The sequence below is a fragment of the Orycteropus afer genome, unplaced genomic scaffold (assembly GCF_000298275.1).
Source record: "Orycteropus afer afer isolate SDZICR_OR568_19922 unplaced genomic scaffold, OryAfe1.0 scaffold00111, whole genome shotgun sequence".
In the NCBI taxonomy this organism is placed as follows: domain Eukaryota; kingdom Metazoa; phylum Chordata; class Mammalia; order Tubulidentata; family Orycteropodidae; genus Orycteropus; species Orycteropus afer.
In genome coordinates, this window is record NW_006921698.1 from 7,233,510 (window position 1) to 7,250,195 (window position 16,686).

The 16,686-nt window shown below is 39.1% G+C and overlaps 1 protein-coding gene across 1 annotated transcript in view; it reads right to left on the reverse strand.

Annotated features, from left to right (window-relative positions):
- Positions 1-210: 210 nt before the first annotated feature.
- L2HGDH (L-2-hydroxyglutarate dehydrogenase) overlaps positions 211-16,686 on the reverse strand; it is a 72,091-nt gene continuing 55,615 nt past the window's right edge. Inside the window, exon 10 of the mRNA XM_042781360.1 lies at positions 211-406. Within this exon, the coding sequence (XP_042637294.1) occupies positions 211-406 (196 nt within the window). The remainder of the gene's footprint in view (positions 407-16,686) is intronic.

Consider the following 16,686-nt stretch of genomic DNA (forward strand, 5'->3'; position numbering starts at 1 on the left):
CAGACATGGGAAATCCCTTTATTCACAGAACATGGGTTTCACTTTTTTAAATAAAATTATTAGTTCTATGTTATATACTTTTAACAATTCAGTGGTTATCTGTGACCTAAAAATGAGACTTTCAAATCATTTTCTTAAAATTGAAGAGTGCAATTAATGGACTCTTGTTGAAGGTGGAGAATACAATTCCTACCTAGCTCCTTTCCTTATTTACAATTCAAATCTCTGTTGCACTTCATCTGCAATCATTGCAGAAATTGCGAGGGAAGAAGTGGCAGCAGGGGAAGGTGCATTTCTTACATGAAGAATGCGACTTCCAATGTCCCCAATCCCTCCATCAAACACAAAATCTTCTACCAAATTTCCATCTCTATCCAGGGCTTGGGCTCTTACTCCAGCTGGACCTCTGTAAAAGCAAAAGAGTGGTGGTCAACTGATAGCAAGAGACAAGACACTTTTCAATTGGTGGTTTCCAAATCCATTCTTAAAGCAATAGTCTTTATTCTTCCCAATGCAAATTACGTAGAAACCCAACAGGTTTTTGTGTAGCCAAAGGCTGTCAGTTGTAGCCTGTCAACTCTATATGCTCAGCCTCGAGCATAATAATAATAGTCGTTAAATGCTTATCAAATGAAAAACATATAAGTTAGTCAGGTAGAGTGGAACCTGTGAGAGCCGGAAATCAACTAGTTTGCCTTGTTTTTCTGGGTCTCTCAAGTCTTCCGCCTTTTGACAGGGTGAAGTCTTACCAATTTTCTATCACTTGTTTCAATGGAAAATATTGGACATTTTGTTCTCTGACAGGTTTTGGCCTTATACAAATTCTGGCTTTCCAAGGTTTTACTGTATAAATATCTGTCCTTTCCAAAAGTAGCAGATAAATTCCCAATTATAAGAAGTATTTTTAATTTAAATTTATAAAATGAATTTATTATAGAATTAATAATGAGAATATTGCTCTTTTGATTAATACAAAGCTATGAAAGCAAGGGTCAATGGTTCTAGTTGTGATCCTTATTAGGTATACTATTCCATTTTCTTTGTATTTTGTTCTCATTGTTTTTGTTCGGTGCTGTCGAGTTGGCTCCAACTCATAGTGACCCTACGTACAACAGAACAAAACATTGCCTGGTCCTGCACCAGCCTCACAATCCTTGCTATACTTGAGCCCATTGTTGCAGCCATTGTGTCAGTCCATCTCCTTTGAGAGTCTTCCCCTTTTTCACTTACCCTGTACTTTACCAGGATGATATCCTTCTACAGGGAATGGTCCCCTCTAACAACATGACCAAAATAGGTGAGATGAAGTCTGGCCATTCTCAATTCCAAGCAGCATTCCAGCTGCACTTCTTCCAGGACAGATTTGTTAGTTCTTCTGGCAGTCCATGGTACTTTCAGTATTCTTCGCCAATACCACAACTCAAAAGCATCAACTGTTCTTCGGTCTTCCCTATTCATTATCCTGATTTCACATGCATATGAGGATACTGAAAATACCATGGGTTGGGTTAGGCGCACTTTAGTCTTCAGAGAGACATCTTTGCTCTTCAGCTCTTTCAAGAAGTCTTTTGCAGATCTGCCCAGTGCAATGCGTCATTTGCTTTCTTGACTGCTGCTTCTGTGGGTGTTGACTGTGGATCCAAGGAATATGAAATCTTTGACAACTTCAATCTTTTCTCCATTAATTGTGATACTGCTTATTGGTCCAGTCGTTAGGATTTTTTTTTTTTTTTTATGTTGAGATATAATCGATACTGAAGACTGTACTCTCTGATCTTCATCAGTAAGTACTTTAAGTCATCTTCACTTTCAGCAAGCAAGGTTGTGTTGTCTGCATATCACAGGCTGTTAATAAGTCTTCCTCCAATCCTGGTGCTGCATTCTTCTTCATACAGTCCAGCTTCTTGGATTATTTGCTCAGCATACAGATTGAATAAGTATGGTAAAAGGATACAACCCTGACACACTCCTTTCCTGATTTTAAACCATACAGTATCTCCTTGTTCTGTTCAAATGACAGCCTCCTGGTCTACATACAGGTTCCCCTTGAGTAAAATTAGTGTTCTGGAATTCCCATTTTCTCAATGTTATCCATAATTTATCATGATCCACACAGTCAAATGCTTTTGTGCAATGAAACACAAGTAAACATCTTTCTGGTATTCTTTGCTTTCAGTCAAGAACCATTTGACATCAGTAATGATATTCCTCATTCCATGTCCTCTTCTGAATCCAGCTTGCATTTCTGGAAGTTCCCTGTCAATACACTGCTGCAACCATTTTTCAATTATCTTCAGCAAGATTTTATTTGCATGTAATATTAATGATATAATTAAATAATGCATTGCACAGTATTAAAACTTACAGAGAAAAATATTTGCAAACAGTAATGAGCTGTTTTGGGAGCTCTGGTAGCGTAGTGCCTAAGGTACTTGACTGCAAACCAGAAGGCTGGAGGTTCAAACCCACCAGCCACTCCTCAGCAGGAAGATGGGACAATCTACTTCTGTAGTGATACTGCCTTGGAAACCCAAGGAGGGGTCACTATGAGTTGGGTCCAACTCGACGGCACATAATAACAATAACAACAATGAGCTGTTTTGCAATTTTTAAAAAATTTTTTATAGTTTATCATTCTATACCAACATAACCTTCAACTAAATAGAGATAACAAGAAAAAAACAAAAATGAATTACCTTGGCTGCATGTTAAGACAAGTCTTTACTATTTAAGGCTGTTTTATAATACTTGAGTCCACATACTAGATTCCTGTTAGTTTTTAAAATAGTTAAAATATACTTTACAGATATAATTAAAATGGCATGTTTTGGAACCCAAAAGCACCTCCATTGAAAAAAGTGTTCGTGGAAATTCAGTTCAAAAATGGTTGTCTTATACATCACTAGGACCCAAGAAACAAGGAGCAAAATTAAAACATTTTGAGTGATTCTGAGCCAATTCAGATAAATACTTGAGGAAGATACAATGAACACTAGGAGGACATTGCCCTCTAAGACTTCAGCCTGGCTGAGAAGAGATAAGGATAACTGTAACAATAGGTACTATTTACACCAAGCCTTCCTCCACTGCTGATGCTTCATTCATAGTCTGCCTTTGAGGATTATTTGCTCAGCATACAAATTGAGTAAGTATGGTAAAAGAACAGAACCCTAATACATACCTTTAAAAAAAATTAATCAACTTTAATGATTTATAATTAACATGCAATAAAATGCTTATGTATACAGTTTTATGATTTTATGCAAATGAATACAAAAGTGTAATTCACACTAAGCTCATCATCATATAAACTATTTCTGTTAACTCAAAAGGATTTCTTGTGCACTCTACCAGTCAACTGACCCCAAGATCTGCTGTTTTTCACAACTGATTAGATCTGTTAATTCTTTAGTCTCATATAAAGGAAATAATAGAATATGATTGCTTTGTTCTAGATATTTTTTATTTCAGAATAATTTTTTTTTAATTGTGCTTTGGGTACAAATCTACAAAGCAGATTTGTTTTACATTCAACAGTTCATGCACATTTGATTTCACAGCCTGATTACAATTCCCACCCACAAAAAACTCCCCTCCCCCTCCTCGCCGTTACTACCCCCGCCCCTGTGCTTTTCTTATCTGTGCATTTCTATCTGTCCAGTTTTCCCTCTATGTGAATGCTACCCCTCTGATGTCTCATGGTTGATTGATTTAAGGGGTATATCTCCTTAGGGTAGGTGGATGCTTGTAGGTCTTTTTGTTGTTGGGCTGAGAGCCAATCCATGGAAGTGAGTCCATTTCTAGATCTGAAGGATAATCCAGGGCCACAGTCTCAGGGGTTCCACCAATCTCTATCCAACCAGTAATACTGGTCATTTTCGTGTTTTTGAATTTTGCTCCACATTTTTCCTCCCACTCTAGCCACGATCTCCAATTTTGATCCCTTCCCAAGCGATTGGCATTGGTAGCTGGGCACCATTTAGTTATTCAAGTCTCAGGGACATGAAGGCTGAGGTCCTAGTGATCTATAATATCTTTGGACTAACTGTTTACAAATGATTTTGATTTTCTTCATTCTTCTTTGCTCCAGGTGAGAGGAGACCAATAGCTGCATCTTAGGTGCTACTTGAAAGCTTTCAAGACCCTAGGCACTACTCACCAAAGTAGGCTAGAACAAGATTTTTATGTACTATGTTGTGCCATTTGATCATGATGTCCCCCAAGACTATGGTCCCAAGCCCGCAGGCCCAGTGATTCTCTCTCTCAAGGTGTTTGGTTGTCTCTGAGAAGCTACTCCAACTCTGTCCTCTGTTACTTCTGTAAGTAATATGTAATACTCACCTTTCTTGATTTTAAACTATGCAGTACCTCCTTGTTCTGTTCGAACAACTGCCTATTGGTCTATGTACAGGTTCTGGACGAGCACAATAAAGTGTCCTGAATGCGGCATCAGGATTGGAGGAAGACTCATGAACAACTTGTTATATGATAAAACACTCGCTGCTCAAAGGGAAGAGGACTTGAGGCACTTACTGGTAAATACCGAAGACTAGTAGGAGCTCTGGTAGCATAGTGGCTAAGACAATTGCCTGCTAACCAGACGGCTGGCGGTTCAAACCCACCAGCCACTCCTCGGAAGGAAGGTTGGGCAATCCTACTTCCGTAGTGATACTGCCTCGGAAACCCAAGGAGGGGTCGCTATGAGTCAGGTTTGACTCGACGGCACATAACAACAACAACAACATAGCTTTCAGTATGGATTACACCTCAACTTAAAGAAAACAAAAATCTTCATAACTGGACCAATAAGCAACATCATGATAAATGGAGAAAAGACTGAAATTGTCAAGGATTTCATTTAACTTGGATCCACAATCAATGCCCATGGATGCAACAGTCAAAAAATCAAATGACCCACTACACAGGGCAAATGACCTGAAAAAGATTTCTTTAAAGTGTTCAAAAGCAAAGATGTCATTTTGACAACCAAGGTGCACCCAACCTAAGCCATGATATTTTCTTTTTAATTAAATTTTTATTGTGATTTAGGTTCAAATTTGCAGAGCCAATACATTTTCCATTCAAAAGGCCACATACACTTTGTTTCGTGACACTGCAAGTGATGGTATTTTCAATCACCTCATATGCATGCAAAACCTAGACAACGAATAGGGAAGACCAAAGAAGTATTGATTCCTTTGAATTACCAGGTTAGCAAAGAATATTAAACATACTACGGACTGTCAGAAAAACAAACAAATCTGTCTTGGAAGAAGTATAGCTAGAAAAAAAGGAGAGCATTAGCACAACTCCATCTGGTACTTAAGCTCTCAATTTCCTCTTTGCATTTTGCTTCTGATTATTCTCCTTATTTTCTTGCCCTCTCAGCTACAGGCATTTCAAAGGATGTTTATTATACTTTCTCCAGACTTGGTATTTTGTAGTGGAAGGGTTACTAAATTATCTAGACCAGTGATTCTCAATCAAGGAAGATTATGCCCCCTAAGGGGCATTTAAGGAGCTTGGGTAGCACGGTGCCTAAAGCATTTGACTGCTAAATAGAAGATTGGCAGTTCAAACCCACCAGCCACTCCATAAAAGAAAGATAGGGCAATCTACTTCTGTAAAGATTTACCGCCTCGGAAACCCAACGGGGGTCACTATGAGTTGGAATTGGCTCAATGGCAGTGAGTTTAGGTGTTTTTTTCTTTTGAGAAGACATTTGACAACATCTGAAGAAATTGATGGTTGTTATAACTGAAGGAGTTCTACTGGACTCTAGTGGGTAAAGCCAGACACTGCTAAACATCCTACAGTGAAGGCCCCAACAACAAAGAATTATTTGGTCCAATATGTCAGTAGTGCCAAGTCTGAGAAACCCTGAACCACCTTACACTAGTCTCCATTACAACTCTGATGCAGAGATGTTTGGCTTTTGCCTTTGTGTTTCACAATGGTATATAATCTTTAGCTATCATTCATGATGAAAACCTTGCCTGAATGCCCCAAAGAAGACATTGTCCAAAATGATATGTGGGAGAAAAAGATGATCTTGGTATATATGCCTTCATCTTCTATATTTGTACATTGCTAACAGATAAAAATTACTGTTTACTAAATACGTCAAAATTAATCACAGGATAAATCAAAGGAATTCAGAGCTAAAATTGCAGACCTTAGGGATTATCATTTAACAATGAGAAATCTGTATACCTAATGCATACGTTTGACAGATTATAGCTTTATATTCTGAGATAGTGTTTCCAAATATGATTGAATAAATTATTTCCTCAAATGGATATTGCCCAAAATGAGCCTAGGCAGTAAGCAGTCTACCTGGATACCCTTTGATGGTTACTGCAATTTAAGGACACCATCCTAGACAACATATCCCACTGACAGTGCTACAGTTTCTCTTTTACTAACTGAAGCTGCTGATAATGCTTATGCCTCAATATCAATGATACAACATTTGTTGTTTTACTACATTGGGTTACAAGATGAATAAGACAGGTAGGATTTTGGCTTCAAACTGTGGGAAAGTCTACTGCTCTTATTTTTAAATTATTATTATGTAGTATTTTAGGCATACAAAAAGGTACTGAGAATAATAGAATTAACAACCATTTTCTCACCAAACAGCTTAAGAAATAAAACAGTATAGTTATGATAAAGACTCCCGGTGTAACTCCGGATTCCATTTCCCTCCCTTCCCAGAGATAACTATCTCCTGAAGGAGACATTTATCATTCTCATGTTTATTTTCATTCTGCTGTATGTGTGATCCACAAATGATATGTACTGTTAACACCTACTCCTCCCTTAACTATCTCCTTATCTAACATTTCATATTTATGACAATAGTAAAAAATCTACTATCCAACTATTTTGCACATTAACAACATAAATTTAGCAGTAACGAATGTTGAAGTGTGACGTGAGGGTAATGCTGGCTGTGATGATTAAGGCTGTGTCAACTTGCCTGGGCCATGATTCTCAGTGTTTTGGGAATTATGTAATGATGTAACCTGAAAGTTATGTAATTATGTCATCATCCTCCATTTTTGCATAATGTGGATTTGGCATAATGACCTGGTCTTTGGAACCTAACCATGTCGATAAGTGAGAAGTGAGTGAATTATCCATCCTTGTTCATAAAATGACATCAAACTATATAACTTCTGGGAACTCTGGTAGCATAGTGCTTAAGGCACTTGACTGCTAACCAGAAGGCTGGCGGTTCAAACCCACCAGCCACTCCTCGGAAGGAAGATGGGGCAATCTACTTCTGTAGTGATACTGCCTCGGAAACCCAAGGAGGGGTCGCTATGAGTCGGGTCCGACTTGATGGCACATAACAACATACAACTTCTACAACTTCCTTTTTGCTATTGATAATTTCCTGCATTTAATAGCTACAGGAATCAAGGGAAGGAGTACATGGAATTGCTGACTGTATTCAGCTTCTCTGTCTCTAAAGAGAAACTCATCTGTGAATGTATTTCATTTATCCCCAAATGTACCTGCCTGCAGTACAGTCTGCCCTTTTCCATTACATGTCAATGAAACCAGCAACTTAGCCTCATTCACACTCTTATACTGGAGTGGTCACCAATATCCACAAGTTCCAACTCCACTTTTACCCTATATAAAATCCACTGGTTCTAAGGGTTTTCCTCAGGTTCCTATGAAAAGATGGTACTCAAAGATAGATGGCAAATTCATTGAAATTGTTTATATGTAGAATTCATTATGTCTACCCAGTGTCTTTCAAGGAAGAACTGATAGCAGAACCAGATCTGACCTGTTTATTTCCAGATGTAAAACATCACAAGTCCGCTAAAGCAAACCACTGCAAACAAAGGCCTTTAGTGACAGGCTGTTGTTGTTAGTTATTAGTTGATTCCAATCCATTAAGACCCTCTGTGTGCAGAGTAGAATTGCTCCATAAGATTTTTGTAAGTTTATTCTATTTTTTGTCATTGTTGAGAATATACACAACAGAAAATACACCAATTCAACAATTTCTACATGCACAATTCAGTGACACTAACTTCATTCTTAAAGTTGTGCAACCATTCTCACCCTCCTTTTCAAACTGTTCCTCCCCCATTAAAATAAACTCACCAACTCCTGTGTTTCTTATCCAATCTTTCTAGTTGCTGTTGTCAGTTTAACTGCATTAGATAGAATTCTTAAAATAGCACACTGCCCAAGGCAGATATTATTTCCTAATTTAGCCAAACTTCTGTCTGGTTTTAAGAAGACTTTAGGAGATATTTCTGGTTTATGGTTTAAAGATTATCTCATGGCAATCATTTCAGGGACTCACCCAACCCTCATAGCTCCAGAAAGTCTGGACATGATGGGAATTAGAAATTCTGTTCTCCATTTTTCTCCTTTTGATTAAGATTCTTCTAAAGAATCTTTGATCAAATGTTCAGTAATGGTAGCTGGGTACCATCCAGTTCTTCTGGTCTCATGGCAAAGAAGGCATTTATTCTTGAAGACAATAGCCCCACATTCCATTTCTTCCTCCCAATCCTGATTCTTCTCCTGTGTCCCTCCAGGCAAACAGAGAACAATTATTGTGCCTTGGATGGCAGCTTGCAAGTTTTTAAGACACCAGGCACTACACAATGAGCTGAGCAATAGAACAAAAGCACTAAACCCAATATTAGGCCAATTAACTGGATGTTCCACAAAATCATGTCCCTAAACCTCCAAACCAAGAAATCAAAACCCATGAGGTATTTGGCAGTACAGAAACAGCATCAGCAGCTGTTCTTTTGTTGTTGTTAATGTAACTATTACAACTTTTGCCAATGCAACTTTTTTACAGGTGTACAACTTACTGACAGCAATTACATTAATTGGCTGTGCAAGCCCACCCTTCATCAATGCAATTCTTCCATTATCGTAAACCAAAATTCAGTGTTTCATAAGCAATAACCTCCCTTCTTCTCATCCCTGGTAGCCACTAATAAACTTTGGTTTCAATATATTTACATGTTTTTCTCCTTTTATCTAAAGGAGGTCATACAATATTTGTCCTTTTGTGATTAACTTATTTCACTCAGCATAATGTCTTTAAGCTTCCATAATGTTTTCTTTCAGCTATGACTGTTTGGAAGCAGACTGCTAATCTAAGGCACCTCTGGGTTGGTTTGAACCACCCAACTTCTCAGTTACCAGTCAAGTGCTTAACCATTTAAACCATTTAGGGATTTATGGGCTAATGAAAAAAATAAAGCCTAGATATTTTTATCCCTTCCATTTCAGAAGGTGAGTAGAAAGTGATGAGGGAGATAAGAGTGAAAACGTTAGCCAGGCTTTAACAGTTCTTCTAAGAATTCAAAGAGGCTGCATCTCAGAATGATACAGTACAGTCATATTTAGACCAGGACTCTCCCCTAAGGGAGACAGCTGCCATGATTACTGCTCTCTTCTCAGATACAGAGTCAAGCCTCTTGACATTTTATACTAGGCAAGTGTAGCAGCTGTTACAGAAGAGACAGACATTCAGTGCTCTGGAGAGTAATGGAGGGATGGATTATAAATGCAGCAAGAGCACCTCAAAGTCCTTGCTGATCAGGCTTAACAAATGACTGGTTCAGGGAAGATGGACTCCCCCCAAAATTCCCAAAACATAAACAAAATAGTGTTAGGTAGCATTCAGACAATCTATAGATCAAGTCTGCCACTCAGTGTCAGTTTGTTGTACTGTGGTGGCATGCATGTTGCTATGAAACTGGAAGCTATGCCATTGGTATTCTGATACCAACAGGGTAACCCATGGTGGGCAGGTTTTAGCAGAGCTTCCAGACTAGGAGTCACAAGGCAGAGGTGGTCCACTTCTGAAAGAAATTAACCACTGAAAATCTTATGAATAGCAATGCAGCACTGTCCAACATAGCACTAGAAAATGAGCCTCCCAGCCTGGAAGGCGCTCAAAACATGAGTAGGAAAGAGTTGCCTCCTCAAAGTAGTCAACCTTGATGTGGATGTAGTAAAGCTTTTGGGACCTTCATATGCTGATGTGGCATGACTCAAAATGAGAGGGGGAAAAAAACAGCTGCAAACATCCATTAATAATCAAAACACGGAAGGTATGAAGTATGGATCTAAGGAACATTGGAAGTTGCAAAAAATGAAATAGAATGTATAAAGATCGATATCCTAGGCATCAGTGAGCTGAAATGGACTGCTATTGGCCATTTTTAATTGGACAATCATGTGGTCTACTATGCTGGGAATGACAAACTGAAGAGGAATGGAGTAGCATTCATTGTCAAAAAGAACATTTCAAGATCTATCCTGAAGTACAACGCTATCAGTGATAGGATAATATCCATACACCTAAAAGGAAGACTATTATTCAGATTTACGCACCAACCACCAATGCCAAAGATGAATAAATTGAAGTTTTTACCCATTTCTGCAGTCTGAAACTGACCAAATATATGATCAAAATGCAGTGATAATTACGGATGACTAGACAGCAAAAGTTGGAAACAAAGAAGCATCAGTAGTTGGAAAATATGACCTTAGTAATAGAAATGACACTGGAGATCTCATGATAGAATTTTGCAAGACCAACGGGTTATCCACCACAAATATCTGTTTTCAACAACATAAATGGCAACCATATAAGTGGACTTCATCAGAAAGAACACACGGGAATCAAATCTATTATATCTATGGAAAGAGATGATAGAAAAGCTCAATATCATCAGTTAGAACAAGGCCAGGATCCAACTGTGGAACAGACAATTAGTTGCTCATATGTTAGTTTAAGGAGCTCTGGTAGCATAGTACGTAAGGCACTTGACTGCTAACCAGAAGACTGGCGGTTCATATCCTCCAGCCACTCCTTGGAAGGAAGATGGGGCAATCTATTTCCAAAGTGATACTGCCTCAGAAACCCAAGGAGGGGTCGCTGTGAGTTAGGTCCAACTCGACAGCACATAACAACAACAACAACAACATGTAAGTTTAACTTGAAGCAGAAGAAAATTAAAACAAGTTACCAACTGCCATCGAGTCAATTCTGACTCACAGCAACCCCCACAGGGTTTCTAAGGCTGTAAATCTTTTGGGAAGCAGACTGCCCCATCTTTCTCCCATGTAGCAGCTAGTGGTTTCCAACTGCCAACCATCTGGTTAGTAGCACAATGCCTTAACCACAGTTATGTCCAGAGCTCCTCAAAAACAAGTGCACAAGAACCAAAATATGACCTTGAATAAATCCACCTGAAGAATAGATTTGACACATTAAACACCAATGACAGAAGACCAGATGAGTTGTGGGACAATGTTGAGAACAACATATATGAAAAAAACAAAAGGTTATTAAAAAGACAGGAAAGACCAAAACAGATGTCAGAAGAGACTCTGAAACTTGTTCTTAACAGAAAGTAGCTAAAGCAACTGGAAGAAGTGACAAAATTAAAGAGCTGAACAGAAGATAAAAAAAGCTGCAAGAGCAGCTCAAGAAGACAAACTGACAAACTAAAGTATTATAATGAAATGTGCAAAGACGTGGAGTTAGAAAATCAAAAGGGCAGAATATGTTCAGCATTTCTCAAGCTAAAGGAACTGAAGAAAAAAATCAAGCCACAGGTTGCAATACTGATGGACTGTATGGGCACAGTACTGAATGATGCAGGAAGCATCGAAAGAAGATGGAAGGAACACACAGAGTCACTATACCAAAAAGAACTGGTTGATGTTCAACCATTTCAGAAGATAGCATTACGACCAATAACTGGTGGTACTGAAGGAAGATGTTCAAGCTCCACTGAAGAAAACAATAGAATCAAGTCTCCAGGAACTGACAGAATACCCATTGAGATATTTCAACAAACATATGCAATGCTGGAAGCACTGATTCATTTATGTCAAGAAATCTGGAAGACAGCTACCTAACCATATTTGTGCCTACTCCAAAGAATGGTTGTTATTGAACAATATCATTAACATCACATGCAAGTAGAATTATGCTGAAAATAATTTTTAAATGGTTGCATTTTTAATGTGATCTAAAAGAATGCAGAAATTAATGAATAATGTTATTAATATCACATGCAAGTAAAAGTATACTGAAAATAATTCAAAAACAGTTGCCATGACACATCAACAGGGAACTGCCAGAAATTCAAGCCAGATTCAGAAGAGGACATGGATCATTGCTAATGTCAACTGGATCTTGGCTGAAAACACAGAATACCAAAAAGATGTTTACCTTTTATTGACTGTGCAAAGACATTCAACTGTATGGATCACAACAAATAATGGATAACATTACAGAGAATGGGAATTTCAGAATTAATTGTGCTCATGAAGAACTTATACATAGACTAACAAATAATTGAACTGGACTAAGAGGCACTCATTTGAACAGAACAAGGGGATACCGCATGGTTTAAAATCAGGAAAGGTGAGTCAGGGTTGTATTCTTTCACCATACTTACTCAGTCTGTATGCTGAGTAGGTGTATTGGTTCTCTAGTGCGGCTATAACAGAAATACCAAAAATGATGGCTTTACCAAACAGGAATTTATTGTCTTACAATTTAGGAGGCTAGAAGTCTGAGTTCGGAGGACCAGCTTTAGGGTCTGGGTGAAGGCCCCTCAACCTGGGCTTCAGTTTGGCCTCCTGTTTCTGGCCACTGGAGCTGAAGGCTTCTTTTAATTCATGCAGCTCCTGAGGCTGATAAACCCAAGGTTGGCAGGAAAACTGGCACAATCCCAAAATCAGCAAGCAACATGGCAGGCTGCCGGTTCAAGTCCAAAAACCAGAAATGAGGACTCAGCTAAATGCAGGACCCAAAATGTGCCAAAAAGCTAGAGACCTTTCCCAAAGCTTCTCCGCATATACTGAAAGTAGGCCACACCCTGAAGGTAACTCCTTTCAAGTACTTAGCTTCTCACAGCAGATTACACCACGGAAGTGATTACAGTCTCATCACCAGGAATAACTACATCCAGAAGCCAAACCACTACAAACTATAGCCTAGCCAAGCTGACACAAAATCTTAACTACCACAGCAAGCAATCCAAGAAACTGGACTATATGAGGAACATGGCATCAGGGTTGGAGGCAGATTCATTAACAATTTACTATGTGCAAATGCCTCAGGCATTTGACTACTAACCAGAAGGCTGACAGTTCAAACCCACCAGCCACTCCTCCAAAGGAAAGTTGGGCAATCTACTTCTGCAGTGATACTGCAGTGAGTTCATATGCATTTGAGAGCTGCACAACGAATAAGGAAGACCACAGAAGAGCTGATGCATTTGAACTGTGGTGCTCATGAAGAATACTAAATGTACCATGGACTGCTAGAAGAAGTAACAGATCTGTCCTGGAGGAAGTACAGCCAGAATACTTAGAAGTGAAGATGGCGAGACTTTGCCTCTTGTTCTTTGGACATGTTATCAGAAGGGACCATTCCCTGGAGAAGGACATCATGAGTCATAATGTAGATGGTCAGCAAAAAAGAGGGACACTCTCAACAATATGGACCAACACAGAGGCTGCAACAGTGGGCTCAAGCATAGCAACGACTGTGAGGATGGCACAGGACTGGGCAGTGCTTCATTCAGTTGTACATGAAGTTCCTATGGGTCAAAACCAAGTCAACAACACCCAACAAGATCAAGTTCAGAAAGTCTTTTATCTTTAAGAAAAAAAAGTTTCCTTTCTTTGCCCCACATTTCTGTGGCAAGGGCTTAGAGTGATTGTTACCACACTACTTCCTGCCTCTGTCCTGCAAATAGAGTCCTTGAGCTGACTAGTATCCGAAAAAGAACAGAAGAGGTAGAGAGGAAACAAGGTAAGATGCCAGGTGTAGGAATATGCTTCTAAGAGGTTTTTGTTGTTGTTGTTGAGAATATATACACAGCAAAGCATACACCAATTTGTACGTATACCATTAGTGACACTGACTATATTCTTGAGTTGTACAACCATTCTCACCCTCCTTTTCTGAGTTGTTCTTCCCCCAGTGACATAAATTCACTGCCCCCTTAGTTTCTTATTTAATCTTTCAAGTTGCTTTTGCCAATTTGACCCCATAGAGATAGTTCTTAAAACAGCATAATGCTTACTAGTTAAGCTAAACTATCATTCAGTTTTAAGACTTCAGGGGATATCTTTGGTTTATGGTTTAAAAATTATCTTAGGGCAAAAGACCTCGTTAAAGTGCTGAAGAGCAAAGATGTCTCTTTGAAGCCTAAGGTGCAGCTAACCCAAGCCATACTGTTTTCAATTGCCTCATATGGATGTGAAAGCTGGACAATGAATAATTAAGACTGAAGAGGAGGTGATGCTTTTGAGTGGTGGTGTTGGCAAAGAATACTGAAAGTCCCATGAACTGCCAGAACAAATCTGTCCTGAAAGCAGTGCAGCTGGAATGCTCCTTGGAAGCGAGAATGCCCAGACTTTGTCTCATCTACTTTGGTCATGTTGTCAGAAGGGACCATTCCCTGCAGAAGGATATCATGCTTGGTAAAGTGGAGGGTCAGCAAAAAGGGGAATGCCCTCAATGAGACAGACTGACCCAGTGGCTGCAAAATATGGGCTCAGGTATAGCAAGGATTATCACAATGGCACGGGACCAGGCAGTGTTTCGTTCTGTTGTGCATAGGATTACTGAGTTGAAGCCAACTCAACGGCACTTAATAACAACAGGTTCATCCAAACATCACGGCTCCAATAGTCTGGAGTTTGTGAGACTTTTAAATTTTATTCTGCATTCCCTCCCCCCCTTTTGATCAGGGTTCTCCTATAGAATCATTGATCAAAATATTCAGTAATAGTAGCTGGGTACCACCCAGTTCTGGTATTATGGCAAAGGAGGCAATTCTAAAAGGTTTTAAGGATCGGTCAATATGTAATACTGTTTTAATATGTTTATTACCTAATCAGTTAACAGAGTGATTGATTAGCTTTATACAGAATTACAATCAAACATCTTTGGAATCACAAGAGTAAGTGATCAAGATTTTTAAAGTTTCAGATAAGATTTTTTTTTTAATGATTATGGACATACATAAAACAAAACCAAACCCACTCCTGTCAAGTCAATTCCAACTCACAGCAATCTCCTATTGGGTTTCCAAGGTGGTAAATCTTTATGGAAGTAGATTGCCAGTCTTCCTTCCACAGAGTGGCTGATGGGTTTGAATCACCAACCTTCTGGTAGCAGTCAAATACCTTAGGCACTGCACCACCAGAGCTCCTTAAGGATACACACACACACACACACATATATATACACACACACACATATATTTTTAATTTTTTATTGTGAGTTGGGTGAAATTTTACAAAGCAGATTCATTTTACATTCAACAGTTCATATACACATTTTGTTTTGTAATACTGGTTACATTCCCCACAGTGTAACATCTCACTTCCCACTTCCTCCCTGTGGTTACCCTTTCCCTGTGTCTTTCTTGCCTATGCATTTCTGCCTCCCTACATTTTTCCGTGTGCAAATGCAGCCTTTCTAAGAAGTGTATCTCCCTGGTATAGGTGTTCACCTCGTAGGCTTGTCTATTGTTTGGCTGAGAGTTAAGCCATGGGAGGGAGATCAATTCCAGCCCCAAAGCGTGACTCGGAGCCATAGTTGCAGGGATTCCACCAGCCCCTTATCAGACCAGTTAGCCTGGTCTTTTTTTAAATGATTTTGAATTTTGTTCTACATTTTTCTCCCATTCTATACAGGCTCTCCAATTTTGATCCCTTTCAAAGTACCTGGCATTGGTAGCTGGGCACCATCTAGTTCTTCTGGTCTCTGGGTCATATAGGTTGAGGTTCTCATGGTCCATTAGTCCTTGGGACTATTTGCATGCATGTTTAATTTTCTTCACTCTTCTTTGTTCCAGACAAGGAGAGACCAATACTTGCCACTTAGATGACTGTTCACAACTTCTAAGACCCCATTCACTACTCATCAAAGTAAAATGTTGAACAGTATTTTTCTACACCATGTTGTACCAATTGAGCTTAATGTCCCCCATGACTATGGCCCAGCGACCTACTCCCTAAAGGTGCTTATTTCTGGCTAAGAAGTTATCCTAATTTTGTTTCCTGTTATATTTAAACTGCATATGGGCATTTTTATAGCACATATAAATACATACATAGGAATGTCATCTGCCAAACCCATGTATGGTGGTGGGTATATTCCCATTTCCCTATCCATACTTATCTACCTATGTGTCCACTCATAGATGAGTGTTTGCTCTTACTGATAATGCAGTATTGTGTCTCCAATATATTTACCTTTTTTGTCTGTATCTCTTGTGTACCTCTCCATGTCTTCCTTTTCCTTAGTGATACTGTACTAGTCACATGCTTTTGTCACACTGTTTTTCCCTTCACCCATATCAAAAGTGTCTCTCAATTTTCCATCTATCTTCCCTCTCTTTTCCACCCATCCCATCCCTGGTAACCAACAAAGAAAATTTCCTTCCTTGTGCAAACTTTTCCTTGACTTTTTATAATGGACTCTGCAGTGTAGTAAATTACTTTATGTGGCTTTTCTACCCATAAGTCTTTGTAAACTCCAAGTTGGGATTTGCTATGAGCAACTGAGGAGCTCCTGATTGCTGAAGGTGTCCACCTGGAGTATTTCTGTTGGGAGTGGCACAAAACACTGTTCTGGGAGGGTCCCAC